The sequence below is a fragment of the Ascaphus truei genome, chromosome 2, assembly GCF_040206685.1.
Source record: "Ascaphus truei isolate aAscTru1 chromosome 2, aAscTru1.hap1, whole genome shotgun sequence".
Taxonomy (NCBI): Eukaryota; Metazoa; Chordata; class Amphibia; order Anura; family Ascaphidae; genus Ascaphus; species Ascaphus truei.
In genome coordinates this window covers 171,465,768-171,492,619 of record NC_134484.1, presented here as the reverse complement: position 1 = coordinate 171,492,619, position 26,852 = coordinate 171,465,768, and the positions used below count along the sequence as shown (strand labels likewise).

Here is a 26,852-nt window from a genome sequence, read left to right as displayed (position 1 = left end):
ATGGGTATAAATGTCCTTTTTTAATGTCATCAACCATGTTACAGGATCATGAGGTCTTCATTAGATGGCAGAAACTTCATTGGAAACAGGGAGACCGTTAAGAGCATCCAATATACTTTGAATCATATCCTCTATCATAATACGTCGGGTGGTGCGGGTAGCACTTCCCATGTGAGGTGTTATAATCACATTTTTCAGTTTTAGCAGTGCGTGATCTCTGGAAAGTGAAACATAGATGAAGTATGCATTCAGGATTTAAAAAGAAAAATGCAATATGTATGCAATATTATGTACTTCAACTCAGATTTATAACCCAGATCACAAAAGATCTTCAAGTTTAAATCAACCATCCCAGCTGCACATTTTTCTTAATCTAGATCGGTGAATCTTCTGCAGAGGGTTAAAATACAAGGATTATTTTTTACAACACTATTTCTATTTTTGTCTATGCCGCCAGTAATTCTCAGTTACAATGCACAATTTTTAAAACAATCACTCAACGTTCCTTGCGCAAGGACAATATGTCACTAGCTTCACACAGATAAGATACCTCTCCCCCCTCTTTCTCAGGTATATTAATGTGACAACTGACAACTTCCATTGTTATTAAGCGCCAATTACTAATGTCCATGTCATTGTGATGCATCTATGATTGGAACGCATGCACATTCCACAACACAGCTCTATCTTATGATTGATAAACCACAAATGTTCCCAGCACTCAAATTGAAAGAACAGATAGTAAATGGATCAGCAAAAAGTAAGTATTTAATGGTACACGAATGATGCAAAAATTGGTCAAACAAAGACCAAAAAAAAGAGAAAGCACTATGTGCTAGGGCAGGGACAAGGACAGGGAAAGGGAGAGGGGAGTGGGAAAGAAAAGGGAAAACATGGGGAGTTAAAAGTCCAGGCAAGGGAGGCCCCCCTTGCCTGGACTTTTAACTCCCCGTGTTTTCCCTTTTCTTTCCCTCTCCCCTCTCCCTTTTCCCCTTCCCTAGCACAAAGTGCTTTCTCTTTTTTTTGGTCTTTGTTTGACCAATTTTTGCATCATTCGTGTACCATTAAATACTTACTTTTGGCTGATCCATTTACTATCTGTACTTTCCGTTTGAGTGCTGGGAACATTTGTGATTTATTGATTATTTGGGAGGAATCAGGGTCCTCCTTGTTCCCGTCTTGCACCTATTATTTCACTTTATACAGAGTTTTGTGTGCTGTCTAATACTGTTTGTTAAGTTATCTTATGATTGATGTTCAGTTAGTCTTTTTGCATAATTGGAATATGGTACTCGCCATCAATGCCGCAGCTTAACTCGTTATAACGTGGCGTGAAGTTTCAAGTGTACCAGCAGCTAAAATGGAAAGTATCTGTGGAATGGGTGGTTCCCAGAGTTAACTTGTGTGCAAGTACACCCCGATACCTACACTGTTAAAAAAAAATAATAATAAAAAAAAAGGGAAAAAAAAAAGAAGCTCAGCCGGGATTGCTGCATTAAATGTTAAATGTGTTTTTATTTCATGTATTAATATTATTATTAGTATCGTTTATTGTGAAGCGTCAACATATTCCGCAGCGCGGTACTATAGTGTACAGAGTTATGTATATTATGAAAACATAAACAGTTACATATGAGTGAGGGCAAACCAGCACAGACAGATACAAAGAAGTAATGATGGCCCTGTTCGTGAGATCTTACAATCAAGAGGGAATGAGGGATAATGTTGAAACAAGCATGTAAGGTGGCTGCTCATTGTAGGATAAGATGTGGCTCAGGTTACAATATGACCCAGTCTGACAGCTGAAGCCATTAAGGTTTGAGGGGGGCATGGGGATGTTACATAGGGTGGACATTGGTCCAGCCACCTAGCTGGTCCCAATGGAGTTGGAGGGGTTAGAGGAGTTGGATGTTAGAGGTATGGAGAGTAGGCTTCCATGAAAAGGTGAGTTTTCTGAAAGCTGAGAAAGGGGTCGCAGCACGGGAAAAGTCTTGCAGGAGTGAGTGAGAGGATGTAAGAAGATGGGAGGAAAGGCGGATATTGTGGGCAGAACGTAGGTATGTATTTGTGGATGTGGGCTAAAATGTAAGGGGGGCAATGTCGTTAAGACTTTTTAAAGTCATTACAAGGGTTTAAAATTTAATTCTAGAGGCTATGGGAAGCCAGTGTAGGGATATGCATAGTGGAGAAGTAGAAGTGGAAAGGTTAGTGAGGTAGATAAGTCTAGAAGCAGCATTTTGGATGGATTGGAATTGGGATAGGTGGACAAGGGAATTGCCAACGAAGAGAAGCTTGCCGTAATAGAGACGGGACATGACGAGTGAGTGAATTAGGATTTTAGTTGCATCGTGAGTGACAAAAGAGCGTATCTTGATGATATTTAGGAGGTGGAGGTGGCACGACTTCGTGAGGGATTGAAAGTGAGGAATGAAGGAGAGATCAGAGTTAAAGATGACCCCTAGACAGCGGGTTTGAGGTGTTAAGAAGATTGTGGTGTTATTGACAGTGGGAGAGAGTTTTTGTGTAGTGTTGTATGATAATGCATTACTTACAGTATACAAAAAGAGCCCTTTTATACTTTATAAACAATATTCCTGCAAAATGCAGAGGTCTGTCAGGCCTTATTGCTTACAAAGAATAATCCCCATTCTTTTCAAAGTAGTTCCTTAAAAAGATATTATCAGTAGACACACTGTTTAAAGTTCCACAGGGTCTGTAAATAATCCCTAAAAATAGTGCCTTGATGCCCAAAAATAAAATGACAGATCAAGACAGTGAATCTAATATGCCCTTATTGTAATATGTGAGCAATGAATCTTCTCTAGCTTCATGTAATGACACTCCAAATCCCCCACTTATGTGAGAGGGGTGTATTATAGGTGCAGAATAGATTAACACATGTTCATAAACCTCGTGCATCTTGTGCACTGGTAGCAATTGAATTACAGATGGTAAGAAGTGTTGTGGAGCAGCACTATTTTGTTTAATTTGTTCAATAATCTACACTTCCACTTCCTTGTAAAATGTACCTATTTTAAACAGTTTCTCTCACTTTCTGCGTCATTAAAAGGCCCTAGTAGCCATATTAGTCCCAAAAAAGGAAGATATGTCATTGGTTGTGATCCCTTTATGTTCATGCAATATAGATCTAGAATAATACTTTTGTGTCTAAAGAGCTCTGACAAATTCTGCAAAAGAATTGTACTATTTCCCTACGGCTTTAAACATGTAAGAGTAGTGTTTACCTTGGTAGTGGTTCTGGGTAAGTCACATCTAGTGCTGCTGCTCTGATGTCTCCCTTTTGTAAGGCTTCCACCAAAGCATCCTGATCAACAACCGCCCCTGTGTAACAATATGCATTACAATATGAACATTTTTTGCACGAGTCATGGATAACAAACATCCAATCATATAATTTAATAAGAATGTTTTTCTTATTGAATATTGGAGGACTGCATTGTGTGTGACTTGGTACCACGACTGTTGGTTTCATGTTGCATCGCTTTGCATTAATGTGTAAAAATGGTTTGTACAAAGTTTAGTGTGTTTATTTGACCCCACGAATACATCTATCGCCTGGTCTCTCTCATATCTTTTGCCTGTAAACTTCATGACCAGCTTGCATCTTCCCACATGCTTTCTTTCCTCAGCTCCTATGCTCTCCAAAAAGTTCTCCAATCAGGTTGTCGTACTTCTCACTCAACTGACACTAACCATTGGCAGGTGCAAAGCAATACATTGTGGACCCCTTTGGCAGAAAGGCATTACATGCGTGTGTGTAAAGTGTATTCTTCTAGTGGCTGCTACAAACCTCTGCTGACGTTTATAAGCGTGGCTGTGGATTTCATCAGCAGTAACTCCTTTTTCCCAATGAGTCTCTGCGTTTCTCGTGTGAAGGTGATAGCCAACATCACAAAGTCAGACTGCTGCAGCAAATCTGCCAGTTTCTCACAGTATGTGGCACCCACTGACCTTTCCTCCTCAATCCTGTAAAAAAAGAGATATTACTACAACGGGGATGAAAATCTGTTCAACATAACTTTTTTATTGATTTAATGTTTAACAAGATACACTGAGATGAATATGGAGTTTTCAATCATGCGCTTGGTTTCATTACACAAAGAAACATTAAAACAAGCTGAATCGGCAGGTAGAGATTCCAGAAGTGTTGCCCAGGTGTCAGAATAAAGACAGGCCAGCTTGTCTGCTAATCGAGGGAACAGAAAACAGACTGCTGATGCATGATCGTTTGGAGGGAAGTGCTTGAATTATTAGGGAATGTGTAATGATCGATATTTGAATTGTTAATGGGTTTTTTTTTTTACAGTGCCTTTATCTAAAATGCTTCACAGAAATACAATACACAGTAATATTAATGTTACAATGCTAGTTACAATTTATACTTAATTTATCTACCTTGGTGTGAGTCATACTTGCTAGGATTTAACCCTATGAATATCAGGTTTGGCCAGATGTTAACAGGTGCACAAAATCTCTTAAACCCTAACATTTTTAGGAGTAAGGTATTTAGGAAACTGTTCCTGGAATTATTGTTAATTTCTTTGAGGTAGCAATAGTACAAGTGTGTACAGTAGGAAAACAATGCAGGTGCAATGTAATTATTTGTATTGGATGCATATGGATATAAGGATTCATGCCCCAAAATACAAGGATCTGACACTGCCCAGCAACTGAATTAATCAAGCGAAGTCATATTCACCTTGAGGGTCATATAAAGTTTTGTAACAGTGAACAAACCTAAATAAACAGTGATGAGAATGCAAAGGATTGTTGAAGTAGCTCATGTGAATGCAGATGGAAAGGAATGATCAAGGGAGGGTATATTTTATAAGACGTGTAGTAATTCAGGGTAAATAATGCTTAAATTACACATCTTCATGGTAACTAACCAGAGTTACAGAACGTGTCCGAGGCTTCTTTATAAAATGAGCTCAAAATCAATGTACTACATCAGACCTGGATTGTCATGCATTTTCTACTTTCATGGGCATGTCAGAGGAATAGGGTTGTTGAGTTTGATGTTAAAAGTAGTTAGTTACCCACATATAAAAAAAAGATTATTTTTATATTAAGTGCAAGGAAAGTCACACCCAATATACTTATAGTATACTTTTTTTATATTATCGACAAACTTGTGGCAAGAAGCTACCTGGGTTATGAATAAACATAATTTTACAGGTATTTCAACTACATTTGTAAGCCTCTTTTAGTAATTTATAATCATTAAAGTAAACTTTCTACAAACATAAAGGGATATACAGTATCTACTAAGAAGTGTTCCACGATAAGGTGTTTTCCGGCACTGTCATACACATTCCAGTCCATTCAAGTCAATGGGGTGTAAATTGTCTCCATCACGGGCTCCTATTCACTAACCTTGGGAAAATTAGTGACTATCGTAAAGTGGGAGAGATCAATATTATCCGAGTTATCAACTAACAATATACACAAAAAGATTAACTAGCATGCAGATGTCACTTGTTGAAAAGAGAAATGTCCTATACTGACCTTGAATGGCATTGTGTCATTCAAGGTCCTCATGTTATACCTGAGCACGTTTAATGATAAAGGGGACCGCAAAGCACTGAATGGCAATGCGGTACATGCCACTGTGGCAGGAAAGAGCCTAACAAAATACTAAGATTAAACTTAAATGACTGATAGGCATAGTATGAATATTGGCTATACTCCCTTTTACAAGCTATGTTGTACCAATTGATGTTGCTGATATGGAATAAAGACCAAGCTATGTTTGTTCTAGTATACCATGGCAATCAATGTTAACTTAAACAGCTCCAAGTATCACCTTGCAGCCTACTCTCCAGGCTCTAAGAATTTAGTGTTTATAAATACACAGTGATTTATCAAGAGAATGTGTGTGCAGATAAAGATTTGCAAAGATCACACACACTTGCTTGGTTTGTTGATACTCTGTTACAATGGGTCAAAGTGTCATAAGACATTAAAAGTAATGTGTCCAATTAAAAAAAAAAACCTACATTGAATAAACTTTGGGGAAAATCTCTTTGGACAGCATTTTAGAAAGATTGAGGCATAGTATGCTGTAAAAGTAGGAATGAATACATGTTTTTTTTAAAAACTAAATTCCCTTTTCTTTAATAAGTGGTATTATAAATTTGTAAATTAACCCAAATGCTTTATTTATGCCAAAAGGCATGATCAACATTAACACCTTTTTCAAACATTCTCTACAGATTTGGAAAGTGGTGAGGAGAAAATGTACGTTTTTCCTGAACCCATCTCCACTCACTCCCATCTTACTACAGTCTAAATTCCTAAGACTTGGTGCCCCAGCCATTGCCAATCCAATTGCTTCCATAGTCAACTCTATGCTGTCTGCAGGCCAAATCCCTAAGACCTGGAAAACTGCCAGAGTTGTCCCAATCTTCAAAAGTGGGGACAAAAACACTGTCTCAAACTACAGGCCAATCTCTCGTCTCCCAAAACTATCCAGTCATGGAAAAATGTGTTCACTCCCAATTAAACGATTACTATACCAAGACAAATTTCCCTAGCCAAATCCAATCTGGCTTTCGCCCCAAACACTCCACAGTAACTACCCTGCTAAAAGTTTGCAATGAAATCCAGCGTGGAATGGAATGGGGACAACTCACTGGTGCAATATTTCTAGATTTTGCAAAGGCTTTTGATACTGTTGATCATGCTATCCTGCTTAAACTCCAGAGCTCTGGAATAGGGAAGCCTGCTTTAAACTGGTTTCAGTCCTACCTATCAGGTAGATCCCAACATGTGTCCACCTCAAGCTCTAACTCCAACCCCTTGGATATCACTTGTGGTGTCCCGCAAGGCTCTGCTCTGGAGCCCCTACTCTTCTCAGTGTTCATCATTGATCTTCCCACAGCTTGTAAGGAAGCTTCAATACACATGTATGCAGATGACACAATCCTATATGCACACAGCCATAGCCTCTCCAACCTTAAACACACACTTCAGTCTGACTTTGAGACTCGAAAACTGGATTTCCCAAAACAAATTGTTTTTAAACACTGACAAGACTGTAACAATGGTATTTGGGACCAAGACTACATTTTTAAAGCTTCCAGTGACTAAGCTCCAGATCAGAACCAACGCTAACACCACACTAACTCCTGTTACTAGTTTTACATACCTGGGTATATGTTTTGACTCCCACTTAACATTCGGGATGCAAATTGATACCCTGACATCCAAAACCTATGCCAAACTAGGTGTACTTTATAGGAACAAATCCTGCCAAGCCTGCTGGTCAGAAAGCGTATCGCACAGCAGATGCTAATGCCAATTTTCGACTATGGAGACATAGTATACAGCTCGGCACCCCAAACCCACCTTAGCAAACTTGACACCCTCTACAATTCAATATGCCGTTTTGTTCTCCAATGTAACTACAACACACATCACTGTGAAATGCTCAAAGAACTAGATTGGTCATCACTTGAGTCTAGGCGCAAAGTTCAGCTTTCCTGTCTTGCCTTCAAATACTTTCTGGGCAAGCTAACCATCTATCTGAACAAGCTCCTCACCCCTACCACATGCAGCACTTATCATCTGAGATCTGACTCCAAAAGACTGTTCATGGTCCCAATGCTCAACAAAGTATCTGGCCGCTCCTCCTTCTCTTACCGTGCACCCCAAAACTGGAACAACCTACCGTAGACTCTCACATCCACCACCAGTTTAAGTTCTTTCAAAACCAAAGCCGTCTCACATTTTAATCTGGTCTGTAACTGTTACATACGCCTATAATATATATTTTCTTTAACTGTGCACGCAATGTCTTGTATATAATGTATACCCTGTTCACTTATGTAACTGTATTTGTAACCATGTACTATTTATCATTTTAACTCTATGCCCAGGACATACTTGAAAACAAGAGGTAACTCTCAATGTATTACTTCCTGGTAAAACATTTGATAAATAAATAAAATCTCCAAAAACCCTGACTTCAATTCTGGTCAGGACTTGCAGAGCTTTTTGTCTGGGGGAACTACCAAGCTTAATTAGACTTCATTAAAGAGAAGCCTCAATCTTTTGCTGAGCTGCAAGAGAACAGCATACCAATCTCCAAGTTATGTACAAATACAGTATAGTCTTTTTTTTTACCACTGATGAACATAAGTTGGTCTTTAACGGAGTCCGAAACTGTCTGCTGTAACCCAAATTAGGCTGGGTTGATCTCAAAATAATATCAAACACTAAAAACGCTTAAGTGCGAATCTGCAAGGGGAAGAGACTTGGATGAGGTATTAGATCCAGATGATCGGGTTGACATATAAGACAAGGATGCAAAAAGCTCCATATGTGCCACATATAAAGAAAATTGTTACAAACTTATATCAGATCAACCTTAAGTACCCGGCAACATGTTGGAAGAGTTGAAGTCAACAAGGAACGTTCTTCCATCTGTGGTGGACTTGTCCTAAAGTCTCCAGATTCTTGTCTACCGTTTTTAGATTTCACTCATCCATTCTTGATCATAATAGCCCAGCCCCAGGTGTGACTTTCCTAGAGGGACCAGGCCCCGCTTTAAATAAGAATGAAGGCCTATATTGTCAGCAGGTAGAAGACTTGTGGGAAGCGCAGGTGTCGCCGTATGTGGAGAAATTTTTTTTATATAGTGTAGTCTATTCAACAAGAAAAAACAATTGGAAAAAATAGCAAATGGGGACTCACATTTTCACAAAAAAATGCCAGCAATATGAAAATGATGTGGAAGACTTGCTAGATGAGAGATGCCAAACTTCAACAGGATATACCCTCAATGAAAGAGATGACACTCTTGCATGTTTCACCATAAATAACATTTATAAGGCAATATGATTTGCACTCACATTTTGCACAATGTGCATAGACACATAAAATAAAGATGCGCAGCTTCTGGGTCACTTTCAACTCCACTCTCGAAATCGCGAGATCGCGTCGCGTCACTTCCGGTTTCGGCCGTCGCGTCACTTCCGGTTTTCGAGCGATCGATTTGGATGTAAAACACGATTCAGAGGGGGTCTTTTCGAGCGATCGATTTGGATGTAAAACACGTTTTTCGAGCGATCGATTTGGATGTAAAAAAAAATTCTCCACATACGGCGAAAAAAAAAAAAAAAAAATCTCCACATACGGCGACACCTGCGCTTCCCACAAGTCGTCTACCTACAATCAACAAAAGGGAAATTGGACTTTCCCTTCAGGGTTAAGCTGCAAAGTCCACCGGTTTTTTATATATATGCACGTTAAATAATCACTAATTATAAATTATAATATTATTACACCTCTAATAGTAGCGCCTCACATCCCTTTGTTTGCACTATATTGTCAGCAGCAAGGTGCACACTGGCCACACAATGGAAACAACCAGATTTAACTACAGTACTATGTTCCAAATAAAGAACAGAATATGGCACACTATCCTTATGGAAAAACTTAGTTATTCTGAAAGGAAACGACTATAGACTATATTTCTATTAAACTGTTCATTTTATTAATTAGGGGCGTTACTAGATTTTGGGCACAATTCTGGTTTTGATGTGTATGAAAGTTGTCCTTTCCTAAAAACCGTGACTTGTATGGTTGTGAGACAATCAAAGTTACATTTACAGGCTATAGATCTGCCCCCTGTAAAAATCACTGATTTATCCTTATTTTTTGGAAACAATCCATCTATAACTTTCTCTGGATCATGGTAGGCTATAGATTATTATTAGTAGTAGTTTTTGTTTGCTTTCTCCTCTTTTCTGTTATATTTTACAAGTTTACTTTGTTATGTTCTGTGTAACCCACTCCCCTATTTTCTTGTTCTGTGCACTACAAGCTAAAAACTCAAGAAATAAGAGTTAAAATAGTAGTGGTAAGATGGGAGTGGAAAAAAAGCAGTTGTACACATACCTTTTGGTATAATCACATGTTAACCAGTACTCATAATTTGGTCAAGTCATTGATACATAAGCATCTTACCTCCGGTTCCTATTGTAATACAGAATCTTCATTTCAAAAGCTTTGGCTCTTTGCGCAATCTTGTAACCAATCCTCCCCATTCCGATGATACCAAGTGTTGCCCCGGTCACTTCTTCTGCCACCCAGTTAACATGGAAACGCTCGGTGTGGGGAGATGCTGCAATCAGACAGCCTGGTGGAAAAAAAAACAAGCAGGATTAGTGTTGTTTAAACTATATTTTGTTAACCTGTGTATAACTAATGCTGCATAATCTGCTTCTAAAAACGTCAAATTAAAAAAAGAAAATTGATCTGAGCGCAGAAAACATTTTTGAGGAAAGGTGCATTCAGGCCCACAAAATAAAGGGAAAAAAAGTGAGATATTAGGCTGTACACTGTTAAAATGGGTACAATTATTAATATATGACGCGCACATTCCCCCACCCTTTGGCAGATATGGCGGCTACTGTGTGTGTGGTGCATTATCTGTGGCTCACAGGAGGCCTGAACTTCCGCCGCTGGGAGCCTGGGGTGTACCTGATCCTGAACTGGTGACAGCTCCTAAACCTGCAAGGGATCCCAACTTGGTGGGATGAGCCCTTTACAGGAACAATAATAATAATAATACACACACTCGAGCATATACTAACAACCTTTACTGGACACACTATAACAGTACCCTGTACCACACAGTGTAATAGACACCCAACCTGATACCACCAATGAGTGCCCCCAAAGTACATTGGGTGCCAGGCACCAATACCCTGATGTCCCTCTTCTCAATGTCAAAACCGACCCAAAACGTAGGAGATGGCGCTATCCCGTTGTGAGGCTCAGGGAGCCACGCCGCCGTGAGCGTGCTCCCCACGCACCTTCACCGCCGCGGGCTTCTCTGCGCCGCTCACTCCCGCCTCGTCGGGCAACCACTGCTGCACAGGCTCTCGCCTGCGCCTACCTTAAATAGCGCCGCACACACACAGAGACGTGCTCTAACTGAAGGTCCACCTCCTCACACAGCAATTTCCTCGGCACTGCACCCTGTCCTACCACAGTCCTCACCTTGCACACACCTCCACGCTGCAGGTATCTCATTGGACGCTCTCTCCTACATATGCTCAGCTGCCCCACTGGCAAATCGGCTGAGAATAGAACCAGTTGTGTTGTACCTGCCTCTTCTTTGCCTCCACAGTCTTGCCTTGTCTTGCTGTTCCTTATTCTGTGTACCGACCCGGCTTTCCAAGACGATCCACACCCCTCCAGACCCAACCTCTACCACTTGCCCTCTTGACCCTATTTCCTCCCATCTCCTAAAACATCTTGTTCCTACTATAACCCCTATGCTCACACACATATTTAACACCTCCCTCTATTCTGGTACCTTTCCCTCCTCCTTCAAACATGCAACCGTTATACCATTACTCAAAAACAGCAAGCTTGACCCTACCTGTCTTTCTAACTATCGACCTGCCTCCCTCCTGCCTTTTGCCTCCAAACTCCTTGAACGTCTTGTTTTCTCTCGCTTGCTCCACTTTCTTAACGCCCATTCTCTCCTAGACCCTCTACAACCTGGCTTCCGCACAGCTCACACGACGGAAACAGTCCTCACTAAAATAACTAATGACCTCCATGCTGCCAAAGACAGAGGTCATTACACTCTGCTCATTACTCGACCTCTCGGCAGCATTTGACACCGTGTACCACCCTCTTCTCCTTCACATTCTCTATACTCTTGATATTCATAACAAAGCTCTATCCTGGATCACCTCTTACGTCTCCCATCGTATTTTCAGTTTCAGGCTCAGTGATTAACGACACTGACTGGCACTGAGAGTGTGAACCACGGAAGCCTGGTTCAATTCCCGGTGTTGGCTCTTTGTGACTTTGGGCAAGTCCCTTTATCTCCCTGTGCCTCAGGCACCAAAAACAAAGATTGTAAGCTGCAAAATGTCTCTGTAAAGTGCTACGTAAAACTAGCAGTGCTATACAAGAACATGTTATTATTATTATTATTATTATTATTATTATTAATTCAATGTCAGGTTGATGGAGTCAATGTAAAGTCAAGTGAATGCCTAGACTTAGCGAGCATATCAAAATTGTAAAACGGCAATGTGATGTCATAATGGGGGGGAATGTTGGGGCAGCAATTCCCTAATTGGTACAGCTTGCACTTTTACTACTGTATGTTTGTCCTCCAGCTCCCTCCCACTGTAGAAAAGAAGGGGGGTGCTTGGTCATCCAAAACCAAACTGCAATGTTGTTCAGTTTTCCATCTTCCCCTCTTGGTGACCTCAACTGGTATTAATCATGTGGAGTAAAATACAAACCTACCTCTGCACCAATAGATTAGTACACACAGGAGAAAAAGGGATATATATGTTTTTTTTTAGCTGCTCTACATACTGCAGTACCAACCAAGGGTTCATAAGACCTTTCTCCATTGTGGCATCAACCTTCAGTTTTCATCTTGCCCTTCCCTCTCCTCAAGGCCGCGCTTATAGTAGTGATGTCAGCGCGAAAAGAAAGGCATGAGGATCGTTGTGGGTGCGATGGTGCTGTGCAGCAACATGCTGAAATCAGTGGATTTTGTGTCGGTGTGCGGCTGCCGCATGACATCACGGGCCACGCCCCCCTGTCGCCCTCCCGAGGTCTCCTGCGCCAAAGTGCAACTATCACTATGGCGACGTGTGATGTCATGTGGTTGCGTGCCCGTCGCCTTCACTATAAGCTTAGGCTAAGTCCCCGCTAGCGCTGAGCAGGCGGCGCTTGCGGAGGAGACTTACATATAAAAACATATGTAAGTCCCGGCTCACGCGGTGCGCGTGCACACGCTCAGCCACGATCGGCACTTACATAAACAAAAAATCTTGTTTGGGCAGCAATTCCCTAATTGGTACAGCTTGCACTTTTACCATGTTTGTCCTCCAGCTCCCTCCCACTGTAGAAAAGAAGGGGGGTGCTTGGTCATCCAACACCAAACTGCAATTATGTTTAGTTTTCCATTGACTTGTGTGAGTGAGGCTGACTGCGTTCATATTGTATTGACAGGACAAAACATAAAAAAAATTATCTTGACAAACAGGGGGCCCTGGATTAGGGGGTGTAGCACCACATCCGCTCCCAGGTTTAAATTATGTGAAAAGAGGAACAAAAGGAAAACAAACACACCATGAATTACTGATTAATAAGCACATATACATATACATAGAAATTGAATGTCAAATGAACCATCAAGGGATTGATTGAAATACTCTGCACAAGTCAACCCTAGATGGTTGTCTACGGTTTATGAGACTTGGTTTTGGGCATGTAAGGGACCACTGTAAATTCTTCAGTTGTTTATATATGTCAAATGTAGCCTATGTCGTGGGCTATTTGAGAAATACCCCATTAAGGTAAAAATATTAAACTGTATGATATTTATAAGATGAGATGTAGCAATCATATCATACATTGATGTATATTATAAACAGCATTGTAACCTTACCTTCGAATAAATTCCTGGCAGACGCCAGGAGCAGTAGCATTGCCATGTCTGCAGTGGCACTTGTTACAGCATGAGGTGTGTTGGCCACTTTTACCCCAAAGCTAGAAATCATCTTCAGGTCCAAGTGGTCGATTCCCGCTCCGGCACTCGCTATCACTTTGAGGCGAGGAAGGCTCTGGAGGAGCTCACAATCAACTTTGGGTTTAGCTCCCCAAATAAAGACAGACTTTATCTTTTCTGCCAACTGCTCCTTTTTCTCCATGAACTCCTTCAAAGTGATCACTGTGAAGTGCTTTTTAATCAAGTCCAGGTGCTCCTCCACCACTCCACATATGCCTCCAATCTCCTCTACCAACACTCCAGGAAGTTCTCCCATGGAATCCATCACACTTATAAAAAGAGTCAAATAGAGATTGTGTAATTAGGGGAAGTTAAACACCTTTAAACGCCTTTGGTGATGGAGGAACCTGCTGCCTAAACACCCACATTCAGTTGTGAAAGGGTTAGATATAGCTCTAAGCTAAACAAATTAAACACTAAGAACACTCCCAAAACATCTGATACTTAGTACAGCAAATAAAAATTTCACTTGTAATCACATTAACATGTCTCAGACAGATCTGCTACTGTGCCTTTCCCCATTATCTCTTAGCATACAATGCTTCCACAGCAACCAGGGTAAGGACATGCTAATGAGCACAGGGTCACCTTTTGCTTATTTTACATTTTAATATGGATCCCTATACGCTTATGCCTGCCACATTACACAGCTTTTCAGTACAGGTGGGGTTAAAGAATTGCATAGCCAGTAAACCTACTCACAGCTGTGTTGACCGTTTGGGTCTCATCAGTGTAAGGATGCTTATACTGGCTTCAAAATACTGTCTGAAGCTGGGATAGGTTGCAACCACACATTTTGTATGAATGTGCTCGCAAGTGATATTTTTGTTTGTTGTACACTGTACGGTGCAGGGTTTTTGTCACTTTTTTACATGAATGTGCCCACTTAGTAGGAAGGGGTTAGGATTGTGAGTCTTACTTTAGTAACAGGTCTCACTATTTCAGAATGAGAACGCGTGGCAAGAATACATTTATGTTTTATGCGTGAAGAACATTTAGGTCCAAATTTGTTTTTTCCAAGTTTTGAATGGAAAGGATTAGATTTTTAGACCTAGATAAGAAAGGGCTGGCCCCAGACATCAGTTGGCAGTACTATGATTTGAAACCAACACTAACAAATAGGCACAGTTACAAGTATACTGCCTCTTTTCTTTCCCAGTGTTCAATCCTTTATAATCGCATGAAATATAATAAACTGAAGAGAAACACATGCCAGATACAGTCTTCTGTACACAACAATAATTGTACTTTAACAAAATTGAAATCCAACATCTACATTTATTTTGGCAATTAAACATATGCCGTTTATGAATTGATCTTGAAGAAAAAAATCAAACTCCTCTAAATAACAATTTTGCAAGCTAGTTTGACATCAGTCCTGCATTTTTACACCAGATGCTTTGGTTAAGAAGGGTCTGCAATGCGCTGTAGGTCCCTCTGGCAGCAAAAGGGTTTAAGAATAAAGTAAAAATAAGACTTGAGTATTCAAAAACAATTATTATCGTGGCATTATTCCCCTCACCTCTTTACTAGCTCTGTGCTTCCTGGCCTCTCTTCCAATGGTGTTTTTCTATTGACACCGAATGCCACAAATATAATTTAACAGCTTTGGCTTCTACTATATTCAAATCTTACGATATAGAAAATACTCAACCTGCTCTGGTCTGGGCTGCACTCCGCACCTGGCAGCTGAGACTTCACTTTACTTTCTTGCCAAATCAGCAAATAAATTGGTTTCAAAGTTCACTTCTACAACGAAGACAATATATTTCAAAGGATTGCGAGGCTCCTCCCCAGTTTCTACACAACACTTCCAGATCTAGCTCCTGGACATCAATGTTGTTTTTATCCACTGATAAAGTATTGCATCTGGTAACATTTTTAAACCAAGAAGGCATATTATGCCACCGCTGATAAGAAGACAAGGCATAAGTAATGTAGACAACATTTGGTATACATAAGATAGTTCTGGTGACATCACAGACAAGAACACATCACAATAGCAGCTTGAATCTGAGAACAGAACATGACAATGATGTTTGATTGACTGGTATCAGTCCTGAAAGCTGCAGACCTGAACATTACATAAACTGCTTATCCATAACTCATCTCAAACTGGGTCAATGAGATGCCACTGCAAGCTCTGCTCTATGCGTGCTGCACTACATTTCTAAACCTCTCATTTTCGGGCCCCTCTGGCAAGACAGAGGATTGTAGATGCAATCTTGTTCACTTGATCACATAGGTGTTTGTAAAATCCTTCTGAGACTTTCTGATTTTGTAAAAAAAAAGAAGTAAGGAAACCGGCAAGGACAATAACTTTAGCCAGTTACAATTTTATCATTCAGATTAAAATTAGTTGTGATATGTATTATGTTAACAGGCCAGGAGAGGTAGAAGTGTGATAGCAAATGGTGGTTCAGAACACTTTTTTATTTTATTTACAATCCCACAAGTACCACTACTTTTTATTTGAATACTTGCAGTTCCACTTTCTCTTTAAAAAAAAAACGTTTTAATTATAAAATATGGCCTGCTTTTCCACAATGTTTAATAAATTCAGCTTGTATGACAGTATACATTAACACTACTTTTTTTTGACACCATTGCAAACACTAGATAAAGTTAAAAGTACAGCAAATGCAATTTTTTGGTTGCTATTACAAATGCCATTGAAATGCAAAGCGACGCAGAATGCATAAATAATGGTTACTGAGTGCAAAAGTAAAGCACACACCAGTGTTTAACTTTTTTTTTTTTGGTTAAGGAACCCTATACTTACATTATGAAATACTGCAGAACCCAACCCTCTATAATAGCACGCCGAGATCAGATGCACTGTAAGTAGGGTGACCAGATTTTCAAAATGATAAACCGGGACACTTTAAAACAATGTACATCACGTCACGCCCCCCTCCTCGTTGCCATGACAACAAGACACTAACACCAAGCAGCGAAATGTTGCCATGACAATGTGGCATCACGTGATGCCTCGTCACCATAATGCATCCCATTGTCATGTCAACTTGATGCCGCGTGACGTCACAGAGCAGCTCGTTGTTATGGCAATGTGTATTACGTGACGTCGCGCAGCCATGTTGACGGAATTTGGAGGGGAGGATACAGCCAAAGGCAAGATAAATAAATATATAATAAATAGATCTAAAAAAATGTTATCTCCGCGTTAGCCTTCAATAGAAGGTGGCAACCCTGGCTGCAGTGTGTGTTTCTGTATACAAAGGTAGGCCCTGCAGTGGGTGTTTGTGTGTATAGAGGTGGGGGCTGCAGTGTGTGTTTGTGTGTATAGAGGTGGGGGCTGCAGCGTGTGTTTGTGTGTATAGAGCAGTGATTCCCAACCTTTTTTGTTTGGAGTAACCCTTTAAGTATTTCGTTACATTTTGGGGAACCCCTATCTGGATAACATGTTCGACGGGTAAATCACAAAATAGACGTGTAAAGAAGTGGGGGTAATATATAATAATTAACTCATACTTTTGAATAAACAATGTGTATATATTTTGTAATGATTTTGGTTTAAACATCCCCCCCCTACATCTTACATCACCTCCCCCCCCCCACGGATCAATCAATCTCTCCCCCCCCCCTTCTTTCTCCATCCTCTCTCTCACCCCCCCTTCTCTCCTCTCCCTCCCCTTTTCTCCTCCTCCTCCCCTCTCTTTCTCTCCCACTCTCTCTTCCCCTCTCCTCCCCTCCCCTCTCCCCCCCTCCTCTCGCACACACCGTCACACTCTCGCACACACACTGTCACTCTCTCGCACACACACTGTCACTCTCACACACACACACTGTCACACTCACACACACTGTCACACACACACACACACTGTCACACTCTCACACACTGTCACTCTCACACACACCGTCACACTCACACACACACACACACACTGTCACACTCTCTCACACACACACTGTCACACTCTCACACACACTGTCACACACACACACACTGTCACACTCTCTCACACACACTCACACTCTCACACTCTCTCTCACACACACTGTCACACTCTCTCTCACACTGTCACACTCACACACTGTCACACTCTCACACACACAATTCTTCTGTATTTGCATGTCATTACCCAGAATGCAGCATGGACTCAGCCTACCAATGCTATGAAGAATGCATAATCATTCAGTCATTCGTGTTTTTGTTTGTTTGCTTGTTTGTTTGTTTTTGAGACTACAAAGCATCAGAGCAGCAGACTCCTCCTTCCCCAGCTCATGTCCCAGACTGCTCACCTTACATCACCCTCCAAGTACCATAGAGACAAGACACTGGCAACTACCAGATCGCCGCTCCTGCAGTGAAGGTTAAGCGGCCATCATTGATTTGGCAGTGACCTTCCGCTGGCTGGAGGAGAGCGGACTTATAAAATAAAAATAGACGATGAAAGTAAGACACAGTCAACTATCACACATACGTTACTCTTGCTTGTGTATATATCTATATATCTATATAGATATACAGACAGATGTATATATGTGCTATTATTTCTCGTTTAATATCTATTTTGTAAAGATAGATGAGTAGCTTACATATTTCAGCCCTTAATGAACCAGTGCAGCATTTGCCCGCATCAAAAATGGGCGACAGATAACGCGTGCAGCTCTTCATCCTCCACCCCTTTGTATTGTCATCTCGTGCGCGTCTACGTCAGCAGTGGCCCTCAGAAGTTGTTCAACTGTCGCGGGTGCCACGGGTGGTTTGAATCTCCCGCGCTTGCTGAGCTCGAGCGGCCTCACCCGGCCCAGTGTAACCAAGAAGGAAATTGCCAGATCACTGAATCCAAACGTCAAAGCACTTAATGGTGTACGATATTTACAGATGTTGTGGAGAAGAGTGAAGGAGCTGTTATGAAGTGTTCAGTGGAAAGAACAAGGAAGATAAAAACAAGAGCAGATAAATGACCATAACAACTCAAGTGATCATGGTTTAAAGAGATTACATTTTTTTAAAGTGGACATGGAAGAGGGGCATATCAAAGTCCATGCAAAAAATATTCAACAAAATCACAATACTTCTGAAAGTATCAGATGGGACGACAAACCGTTTCTGGTACGGCAGGTATGGAAGACAAATTGTGGAAAGATCCCAGTAACATCCATTCAACTTGGGGAAACTGTCTAATTGTGGGCATGTTTTGTCTTGTTCAAGTTACCTGTTTAAACTCATTTTTACTTCTGCAATGTGTTAATAAAGGGATTCTCCATCTTCCCCTCTTGGTGACCTCAACTGGTATTAATCATGTGGAGTAAAATACAAACCTACCTCTGCACCAATAGATTAGTACACACAGGAGAAAAAGGGATATATATGTTTGTTTTTTAGCTGCTCTACATACTGCAGTACCAACCAAGGGTTCATAAGACCTTTCTCCATTGTGGCATCAACCTTCAGTTTTCATCTTGCCCTTCCCTCTCCTCAAGGCCGCGCTTATAGTAGTGATGTCAGCGCGAAAAGAAAGGCATGAGGATCGTTGTGGGTGCGATGGTGCTGTGCAGCAACATGCTGAAATCAGTGGATTTTGTGTTGGTGTGCGGCTGCCGTGTGACGTCACGGGCCACGCCCTCCCGAGGTCTCCTGCGCCAAAGTGCAACTATCGCTATGGCGACATGTGATGTCATGTGGTTGCGTGCCCGTCGCCTTCACTATAAGCTTAGGCTAAGTCCCCGCTAGCGCTGAGCAGGCGGCGCTTGCGGAGGAGACTTACATATAAAAACATATGCAAGTCCCGGCTCACGCGGTGCGCGTGCACACGCTCAGCCACGATCGGCACTTACATAAACAAAAAATCTATACTTACCGCGCACTCAGCAGGCCCACAATGACTTCTGCAAGGACATACTTGGTTCTTAGATTTTCCAGCAGTACTTGTACTTCTTTAGCAGTCTGCAGAGTTCGCTGCTTCTCCTCGGCATTATGAAGGTGCGTACGCAGACCTTGCAGTAGGTGCTCTGCTTGTGTGCGTTGTTCCAATGCTTCAAACTTTTCATCTTCCAATTGTCTATTCCTTTTTTGTAGCTCATGAATCTTGCTATTCATTTCACTGACGTGGTGTGACGGAGTGCTCACCACAAAATAGGCGTGACCACAAGGCTGAGGTGGGGATTTGATATTACACCAACCCACAGCCGCGTGGGTGCGTCTGGAGTGTAGATTGGTCAAGGTAGCCGGGTCGGGGTAGGAGAGGTCTGGATGGTCAGTAATAATTGCCGAGGTCGGTGTTGGAGTGGATCATAGGAGGTACTTAGCCGTGGTCTGGATTGGAGAGAGGCGGATCGTCGTGGTACTTTGCCGAGGTCAGTATTGGAGAGGAGCAGATCGTCGAGGTACTTTCCGAGGTCAGTATTGGAGAGGTGCGCATCGTCGTAGGTAGCCGAGGTCAGGAGAACAGAAGAGCGGAGACCGGAGGAATAGCTAAGGTCAGGAGCAAAGATCAGGAAGCACTACAAGATTGTGGAGGCAAGACAGCAGTGAACACTTCGCACGTAGGAAGGTTTATGCTCAGCCGATGAACGGCTGAGCATATAAGGCATACTGGGACCAATGAGGACAAGGCGAGAGGGGGCGCATCAGGAGTCCCTGCTGTGATTGGCTAAAGAGGTGGAGGAGACAGGTGCGGGAGGGTTTACTAACGGATTGGTGATGCGGTACCTGTGCGTGTAGAGCGCGCGTCCCGTGCATACGTAATGCGCTGATGATGCCCCTGCGCGGGCGAGATCAGAGGAGTCTATTCTCACACGTGACGCGCACGCCCGTAGACCGACGGCTCGTAGATAGCCCAGGTGACGCGCTGCAGGAGGCGGGGGAAGCGGAGCACCCAATAGTGGGCTGAGGTAAGCAGGAAGCACGCCGAGGGTAGCGAGACTCACAGATCCTTACACGGGGTCAGTCAAATCAGAATTTACCTCTTTCAAGCTGGTATTTTTTCTTTTTACAGTCTCTATAATGTTCATGGCCTCCTTGTAGTCCTCCTTCCATTTACGCAGTTCAGAGTTGAGACTCCCGATCTCCTGGCGTGAGACTTCTATCTCTAGGTTGAGGGTCTGAAGCTCCTTTTCAGAGACTTTAAGATCCATACTTAGACTGTAGACAGCTTTTTGAGAGTTGTCCAGCACCTCAGCGAGACTTTGAAGTTCCTTTTGTAGAGACTTCAGTTCTGTGCGACAACTGCTGATCTCTTGGTGTGAGGCATACAGTTCTATGCGGAGAGTATGAACCTCATTCTGCGATATGTCCACCTATGTCTGGACACTGTTGACCTCCTGGTGTGAGGCATTCAGTTCTATGCGGAGAGTATGAACCTCATTCAGAGAGACTTCCAACTCTATGGCAATTGTGAACTTCTTGCAGAGAGACTGTAATCTCTGTCAGTGCCTCCTCATGATTCTGTTTTAGATTAGCAAACATTCGGTCGGACTTGCTCTGCTTTTCATCCATTGCGGTAATAGTAATGAGGTACTCCTCGTATTGGAGGGCCCACTGGCGGACCTTTTGAGCAGACAGCGTAAACATGTTTTCGCTAATTTAACTACTGGTTCGGGCACCCCAGGTCTGAATCTCTGCAGTGCCTCTAAATGTAGCCCCCTTTCCCCGTAGCTAAGGGGAACTACCTGTGCTGCTGTTACCTGCATGGCTAACAGGATGCCTGATCCTCCGTCGCTGGGAGCCTGGGGTGATCATGTTCGTTGATACACAGCGCCTCAACCTGAGAGAGATCCAATATAGTAGGATTACCCGTAACAGGACACAATAGTCAGTAAACATACACCAAGTATATAACAACGTATTTACTGACATATAACAGACAACACTATAATAACAAGGCCATGCAAAGCCATACCCACACAGTACCTCCACAGTGTAAGCCCACCACCTTGTCCATACCCCAGTGAGGTTCCTCCAAAGTTATGAGGGTGCCCTAGGCACCTAACGACCCGGTGTCCACAAGACAGGCCCACCCCTAAGTGTGTGAGGCGTAGCGCTACCCCTGTGTGCGTGGCCGTTGGTACACTTCCTGGTCTTAGGCCAGATCAATCTGTAGCGTGGATCCGTCGGACCGCGGAGTGATCCCACGACGCAATCTAGCCGCTCCTTCCACAAAGGCGTCCACCTCTGAGGGAGCTCCCGCGAAAGGGTGTCCCTTTTTTAGTGTCTGGCATGCACAGGAAAGCCTGTGGTCTAGTTCCAGACCGCAGGCCGCGGATTGCTGTGTGGCTCTATCAATGATATAGCAGCACTAACAGCACATAAAAGGGGGTGTCCTGAACTGAAAGGCCCTTCCCTATACATGTGCTGGCACCTACTGTGAGTCATTCCCTATACATGAGCTGGGGCATACAGGGAAAAGCTGGCACCTGGGATACTACCTCTCTCCTCTGCGTCCTGCTTCCGACTGGCGTGGTCTCTCTCAGCGCGCCAAATGTATCTCCCTGGCTGCCCGTGATTCTAGCAGCCCTATTGGCTGTTCGTGCCCATGTGGTAGCAGCTCCTGGGACTTGTAGTCCCGTGCGGAGCCGATCCACAAAATGGCCACCACCTGGGGCACTGCGCATGCGCCGGTACTCTATTGCACATGTGCGAAGGCACAAGATGGTGGCCCCTGCTTGCCGGGTACACCGTGGAGCTGCCACTGACAGTCGCAGCCTTTACTGAATAATGAATCAAAGTGAAAGAAAATGTAAAAGTGATCTCTCTCTCTATTTATATTTAGTAGTACTGAATAAACGCTACACATGGTATTCACATCAACAGCTGCCCCGATGCACAGGTGACAGATACAGGAAAAGAAGAGCCGCAAGCACTCTCAGGTCTCCCAAAAATGTACATGTTTATTGACAAGTGATCAACGTTTCCGTCCGGGACAGGGACCTCTCTCATCTTGACAAAGGTCCCTGTCGTGGACCGAAACGTAAATCGCTTTTTCATCTTGGGAAAAAAAAAAAAAACAGCACAGCGAAAAATTGGTAATGAAGCTGGACTACAAGCCGTAAGAGAAAAAATATTTATTGAACTACAAAAATCGCAACTAGAGTTGACTGCTGGAATGGTGCGATTTTTGTGGTTCAACAAATATTTTTTCTCTTACGGCTTGTAGTACAGCTTCATTACTGATTTTTCGCTGTGCTCTGTTTTTTTGTTTTTTTCTACTTTAGATTTGTTTTCAGGGCCAAACGGTCCTTAACAAAATAAATAAAACAAATGCTGCTCTGGGAATGGCTAGCTGATTGCACAGATTTACCCATGTATAGTTGTCACTTTAAAAAAGGTTTTTATTAAATAAAATAATATTTAAAGCAGATTGCTAGAAAATATTAAATACATTTAATAGTTTTTATTTCAAATACTAGAGATATCTTGTCCTATTCTTGTACCGACGTCTTTGCTTTCAGTGCTGCAAGAAGAAACAAGAAACACATGTTTAATTTAGTATTTTTCTAAATACGTTTTAAAGAGGCAAAGATAAGAAGGCAGTTCTCTATTACATAAGGGTATAGTAAATTATAAATACTATTAAATGTGGCTATTATTGAGGTTTCTGATGATCAGTCTAGAGTGCAGTACAGTAGGTGCACAGACAAAATGAAGATTGACTAAAGCAACCTAATAATTAAGAAATAAGGTTTCATCAATGGGGTTATGCCTTGTTGCATACTTTTTTAAATACATACAGCTGACAATAGTGTACATGAAGGAAAGAGCTCAGTGGTAGAAGTCTATCAGGTAGTATTTGCTGGCTGACACTGTCTTTGGAGTCTCTTCCATATTGAATGGGAGTCCGCAGGTTTTTACATCTTCCAATGTACACTTGTATCTGTGCTAGTTCTGTTAGCCAATGGGGTTACTGCTATGTTTGTATTTCCACTGGACCACTTCTCTAAGCCATGAGGTCTAATGAGTGACTATTGTTAAATTACAAACATTTATCTTTACAGTAACAGGCGGACAAATAGGGTGCTCTTCTAATCGCCTTAATATGTGATATTTATGTAGCCCTGGGTAGTTTGGGGCTATAGCTCTGCCCTCCTCCTGGCAGTAATACCTAGTAAGGGTAGGTTCACCAGGAGTAATCATGGGTTTCCCCCACTCATAGCAGTGCATTGAGTCAGGGAAGGTAGTGTAATCAGGCCTTGTGTCCAATCAGGCACCGGGGTGGTTCCTACTGGACTGATACTTAAGGCACTGCACTTCCTGTATTTAGCAGTGTCTGCCTCTACCGTGAGAGAGGCAAGGTTTACCCAAACAAAGCTGTCAGGGCTCTGGCAGTGTGAGGCCCTCCCTTAGGGGAGCGGTGGGAAACCAGTACCTCTTATCCCACAAGGGGATAAGGGAAGAGCAAGGATCAATCTTGGTGCCCTTGGCTGGAAGTGGATCGAGGGACATCCTGAGGGTGGACACCATAACAACTGCTATCATCTGTGGCTGCTGAATACAGGAAGACCAAATAAAGAATCCTGTGTTTTTATATACCTCCTGCCTAAGAGTGAAGTCTATTAGGAGGAGGGGGGATGGTATTCTTCTGCAGGGACTTCTCCCCATACACCTGGGGGCGGCACGAGATGGAGGCGCTGCACCTGTGTGTAATATTTGGGCAAGACGCCAGAAGCCTGTCCTGTTCCCCTATAACATCATGCGGGAGACCCGGGGCCCCCTGTTACCAGCAGGTATGCACCACACTATCCCATGTAACCGGAGTGATTTTCCCACAGCAAGGCCCGAGATGAGATTGGGTGGGGGAAACAGGGTTACATTTAAAATACAGTTTTAAGTGAATATATTTATTATTATAGGCTAAACTGTTCTGGGCATTATTGAAATTCCTGCTCTCTGATTGGTCAAAATTCCGGGCATCATTCATTCAGTAATGGCCCAGAAATGTTGGTACCTTGCAAGTTTTTATTTCCAGCCATCAGCTCTCACTTGTCAGAGCAGCTCTCAGAGAGAGGAGGTGATTGGATAGGAGGCAGCAGCCAGATAGTGACTCCTACTCCCCCCCCCCGCCTGCAGAGAACTCAGCGCAGGACACAGTGAGGAGGGAGATCTTTTGTGTGTGTGTGTGTGTCTGCAGTTTGTGTGTGTCTGTGTGTAGCTGCAGAGTTTGTACCTCTCCTAGCTTTCTATCAGCCACGTATTATGCAAACAACCCTCTCGTCCTCACTTTTAAGGCTATACACACTTCTGCCCCTCCTTATATCTCAGCCCTAATTTCTCGCTATACACCGTCCCGACTCTTGCGTTCTCCTCAAGGATGTTTTCTGTTCACCCCTTCCGGATCTAAAACCTCCCGCCTAAAACCTCTCACTGACTGCCCCACACCTCTGGAATGCCCTTTCACTTAATATCCTACTGGCACCCACTCTCTCCACCTTTAGGACATCTTAAAACACACTTCTTTAATGAATCATATAGGTAGCTCCTTGGCTAATTCTAAACACCACGAACTCTGGGGAGAGGGGGAGGGGGGAGGGAAGGGAACCCTCGCTACTGCTAGAGTATATAGTAATGTGGTGCTGCTATCTGGGGTGAGAATATAGAAAGAGCACAAAAAGAACAGAACCCCACTGGAGAGCACTGAAACATAAATCACAGCAGACGTGAAATGGATAGTATGTATGTAAGGTGAGGAGTGAGTGAATTAAAATACTTGAATGGGAGTAGATACTCAACTAAAATAGGTAGAACACTAAGTTTCCAGAGTAGATTAGACTCAATGATGAGCCACAAAAGCGCAGCGAAATAAAATTAACCGGATATCGGGCATAGAGTGTGGGCTAACATCGTTGATTATATATATATAGGATGCAGCCTAATCTTATACTATATTTGTGAAAGCACTGTATGCCTGTCTGCATGGCCTCTGTCCCTAGGGGAAATCTCATTGGTCCCTTGGCCCGCCCGCCCCCGCACACCTCTCATTGGCCCGAGGCGGAGTGACGGGCCAAAGGACACACGCAGACACACAGACACACACGGTAGGGGGGGGGTGTTGTGGGGCTCACAGTGTTTGCAGCACATCTCCCGGTCTCTTACCCTCCGGTCCCGGAGGCTCTGCCTCTTCCTCCCCGAACATCAGCCTGAAATCCAAGTCATCGTGACCCGCGCGCACCTCCTCTCCCCTTGTCTCCCCTTGGTGCTCCGCTCAGCTCCCCCCCGGTGCTCCGCTCAGCTCCCCCCCGGTGCTCTGCTCAGCTCCCCCCCGGTGCTCCGCTCAGCTCCCCCCCGGTGCTCCGCTCAGCTCCCCCCCGGTGCTCCGCTCAGCTCCCCCCCGGTGCTCCGCTCAGCTCCCCCCGGTGCTCCGCTCACCTCCCCCCCGGTGCTCCGCTCACCTCCCCCCGGTGCTCCGCTCACCTCCCCCCCCGGTGCTCCGACAGGCAGTGGGCAGGCAGCCTGCACCTGCCACGCAGCACCTAAGATGGCGGCGCCCGGAAGGACCCCCTTCCTCCCTCGTGGACTAACTAAGATGGCGGCGGCCGGAAGGAGAGGTGACGTGTCTGTGTGTGTGTCTCACTGTGTGTGTGTGTCTCACTGTGTGTGTGTCACTGTGTGTGTGTGTGTGTCACTGCGTGTGTGGGGGGACGACACTGTGTGTGTGTGTGTGACACTGTGTGTGTGTGTGTGTGTGACACTGTGTGAGTGTGGGTGCCCCCCCTCCTGTCCACTGCGCCCCCCTCCTGTCCACTGCCCCCCTCTCCTGTCCACTGTCCCCCACCCTCCACTGTCCCTCCCCCTCCCGTCCACTGTCCCCCCCCTCCCGTCCACTGTCCCCCCCTCCCATCCACTGTCCCCCCCCCTCCCATCCCGTCCCCCCCCTCCCGTCCACTGCCCCCCCCCTCCCGTCCACTGCCCCCCCCCCTCCCGTCCACTGTCCCCCCCCTCCCGTCCACTGTCCCCCCCTCCCGTCCACTGTCCCCCCCTCCCGTCCCCTGTCCCCCCCCTCCCGTCCACTGTCCCCCCCCCTCCCGTCCACTGTCCCCCCCTCTCGTCCACTGTCCCCCCCCCCTCCCGTCCACTGTCCCCCCCCTCCCGTCCACTGTCCCCTCCCGTCCACTGTCCCCCCCTCCTCCTGTCCACTGTCCCTCCCCCCCTCCTGTCCACCTTCCCTCCCCCCCACCCCTCCTCCTGGCCACTGTCCCTCCCCCTCCCCTCCTGTCCACTGTCCCTCCCCCCACTGTCCCTCCCCCCCTCCCCTCCCATTGTCCCTCCCCCCTCCCCTCCCATTGTCCCTCCCCCCACTGTCCCCCCTCC

General features: G+C 43.9%; 1 protein-coding gene across 9 annotated transcripts; it reads right to left on the bottom strand.

Annotated features, from left to right (window-relative positions):
• Positions 1 to 18,228, bottom strand: LOC142486964 (glyoxylate/hydroxypyruvate reductase B-like). Of its 9 annotated transcripts, XM_075585539.1 has the most exons (8): positions 18,143 to 18,215; positions 17,846 to 17,972; positions 15,234 to 15,328; positions 13,460 to 13,848; positions 9,994 to 10,165; positions 3,812 to 3,987; positions 3,246 to 3,342; positions 1 to 217 (listed from the first exon to the last, which is right to left on the bottom strand). In XM_075585539.1, the coding sequence occupies exons 4-8, from the start codon at positions 13,842 to 13,844 to the stop codon at positions 61 to 63; spliced, it is 987 nt and encodes a 328-aa protein (XP_075441654.1). In that variant the 5' UTR covers positions 13,845 to 13,848; positions 15,234 to 15,328; positions 17,846 to 17,972; positions 18,143 to 18,215; the 3' UTR covers positions 1 to 60. The 9 variants fall into 9 exon arrangements, with proteins under 9 accessions (XP_075441654.1, XP_075441657.1, XP_075441656.1 ...); XM_075585542.1 differs by lacking the exon at positions 15,234 to 15,328 and having other exon boundaries at positions 18,143 to 18,216; XM_075585541.1 differs by lacking the exon at positions 17,846 to 17,972 and having other exon boundaries at positions 18,143 to 18,203.
• Positions 18,229 to 26,852: the final 8,624 nt, after the last annotated feature.

Coding starts and splice junctions, on each gene's coding strand:
- LOC142486964 (XM_075585537.1), bottom strand. Junction 10,166..13,459: donor TGCCAGGAATTTATTCGAAG/GTAAGGTTACAA, acceptor TTTTTCCACCAG/GCTGTCTGATTGCAGCATCT. Junction 3,988..9,993: donor TATTACAATAGGAACCGGAG/GTAAGATGCTTA, acceptor CTTTTTTTACAG/GATTGAGGAGGAAAGGTCAG.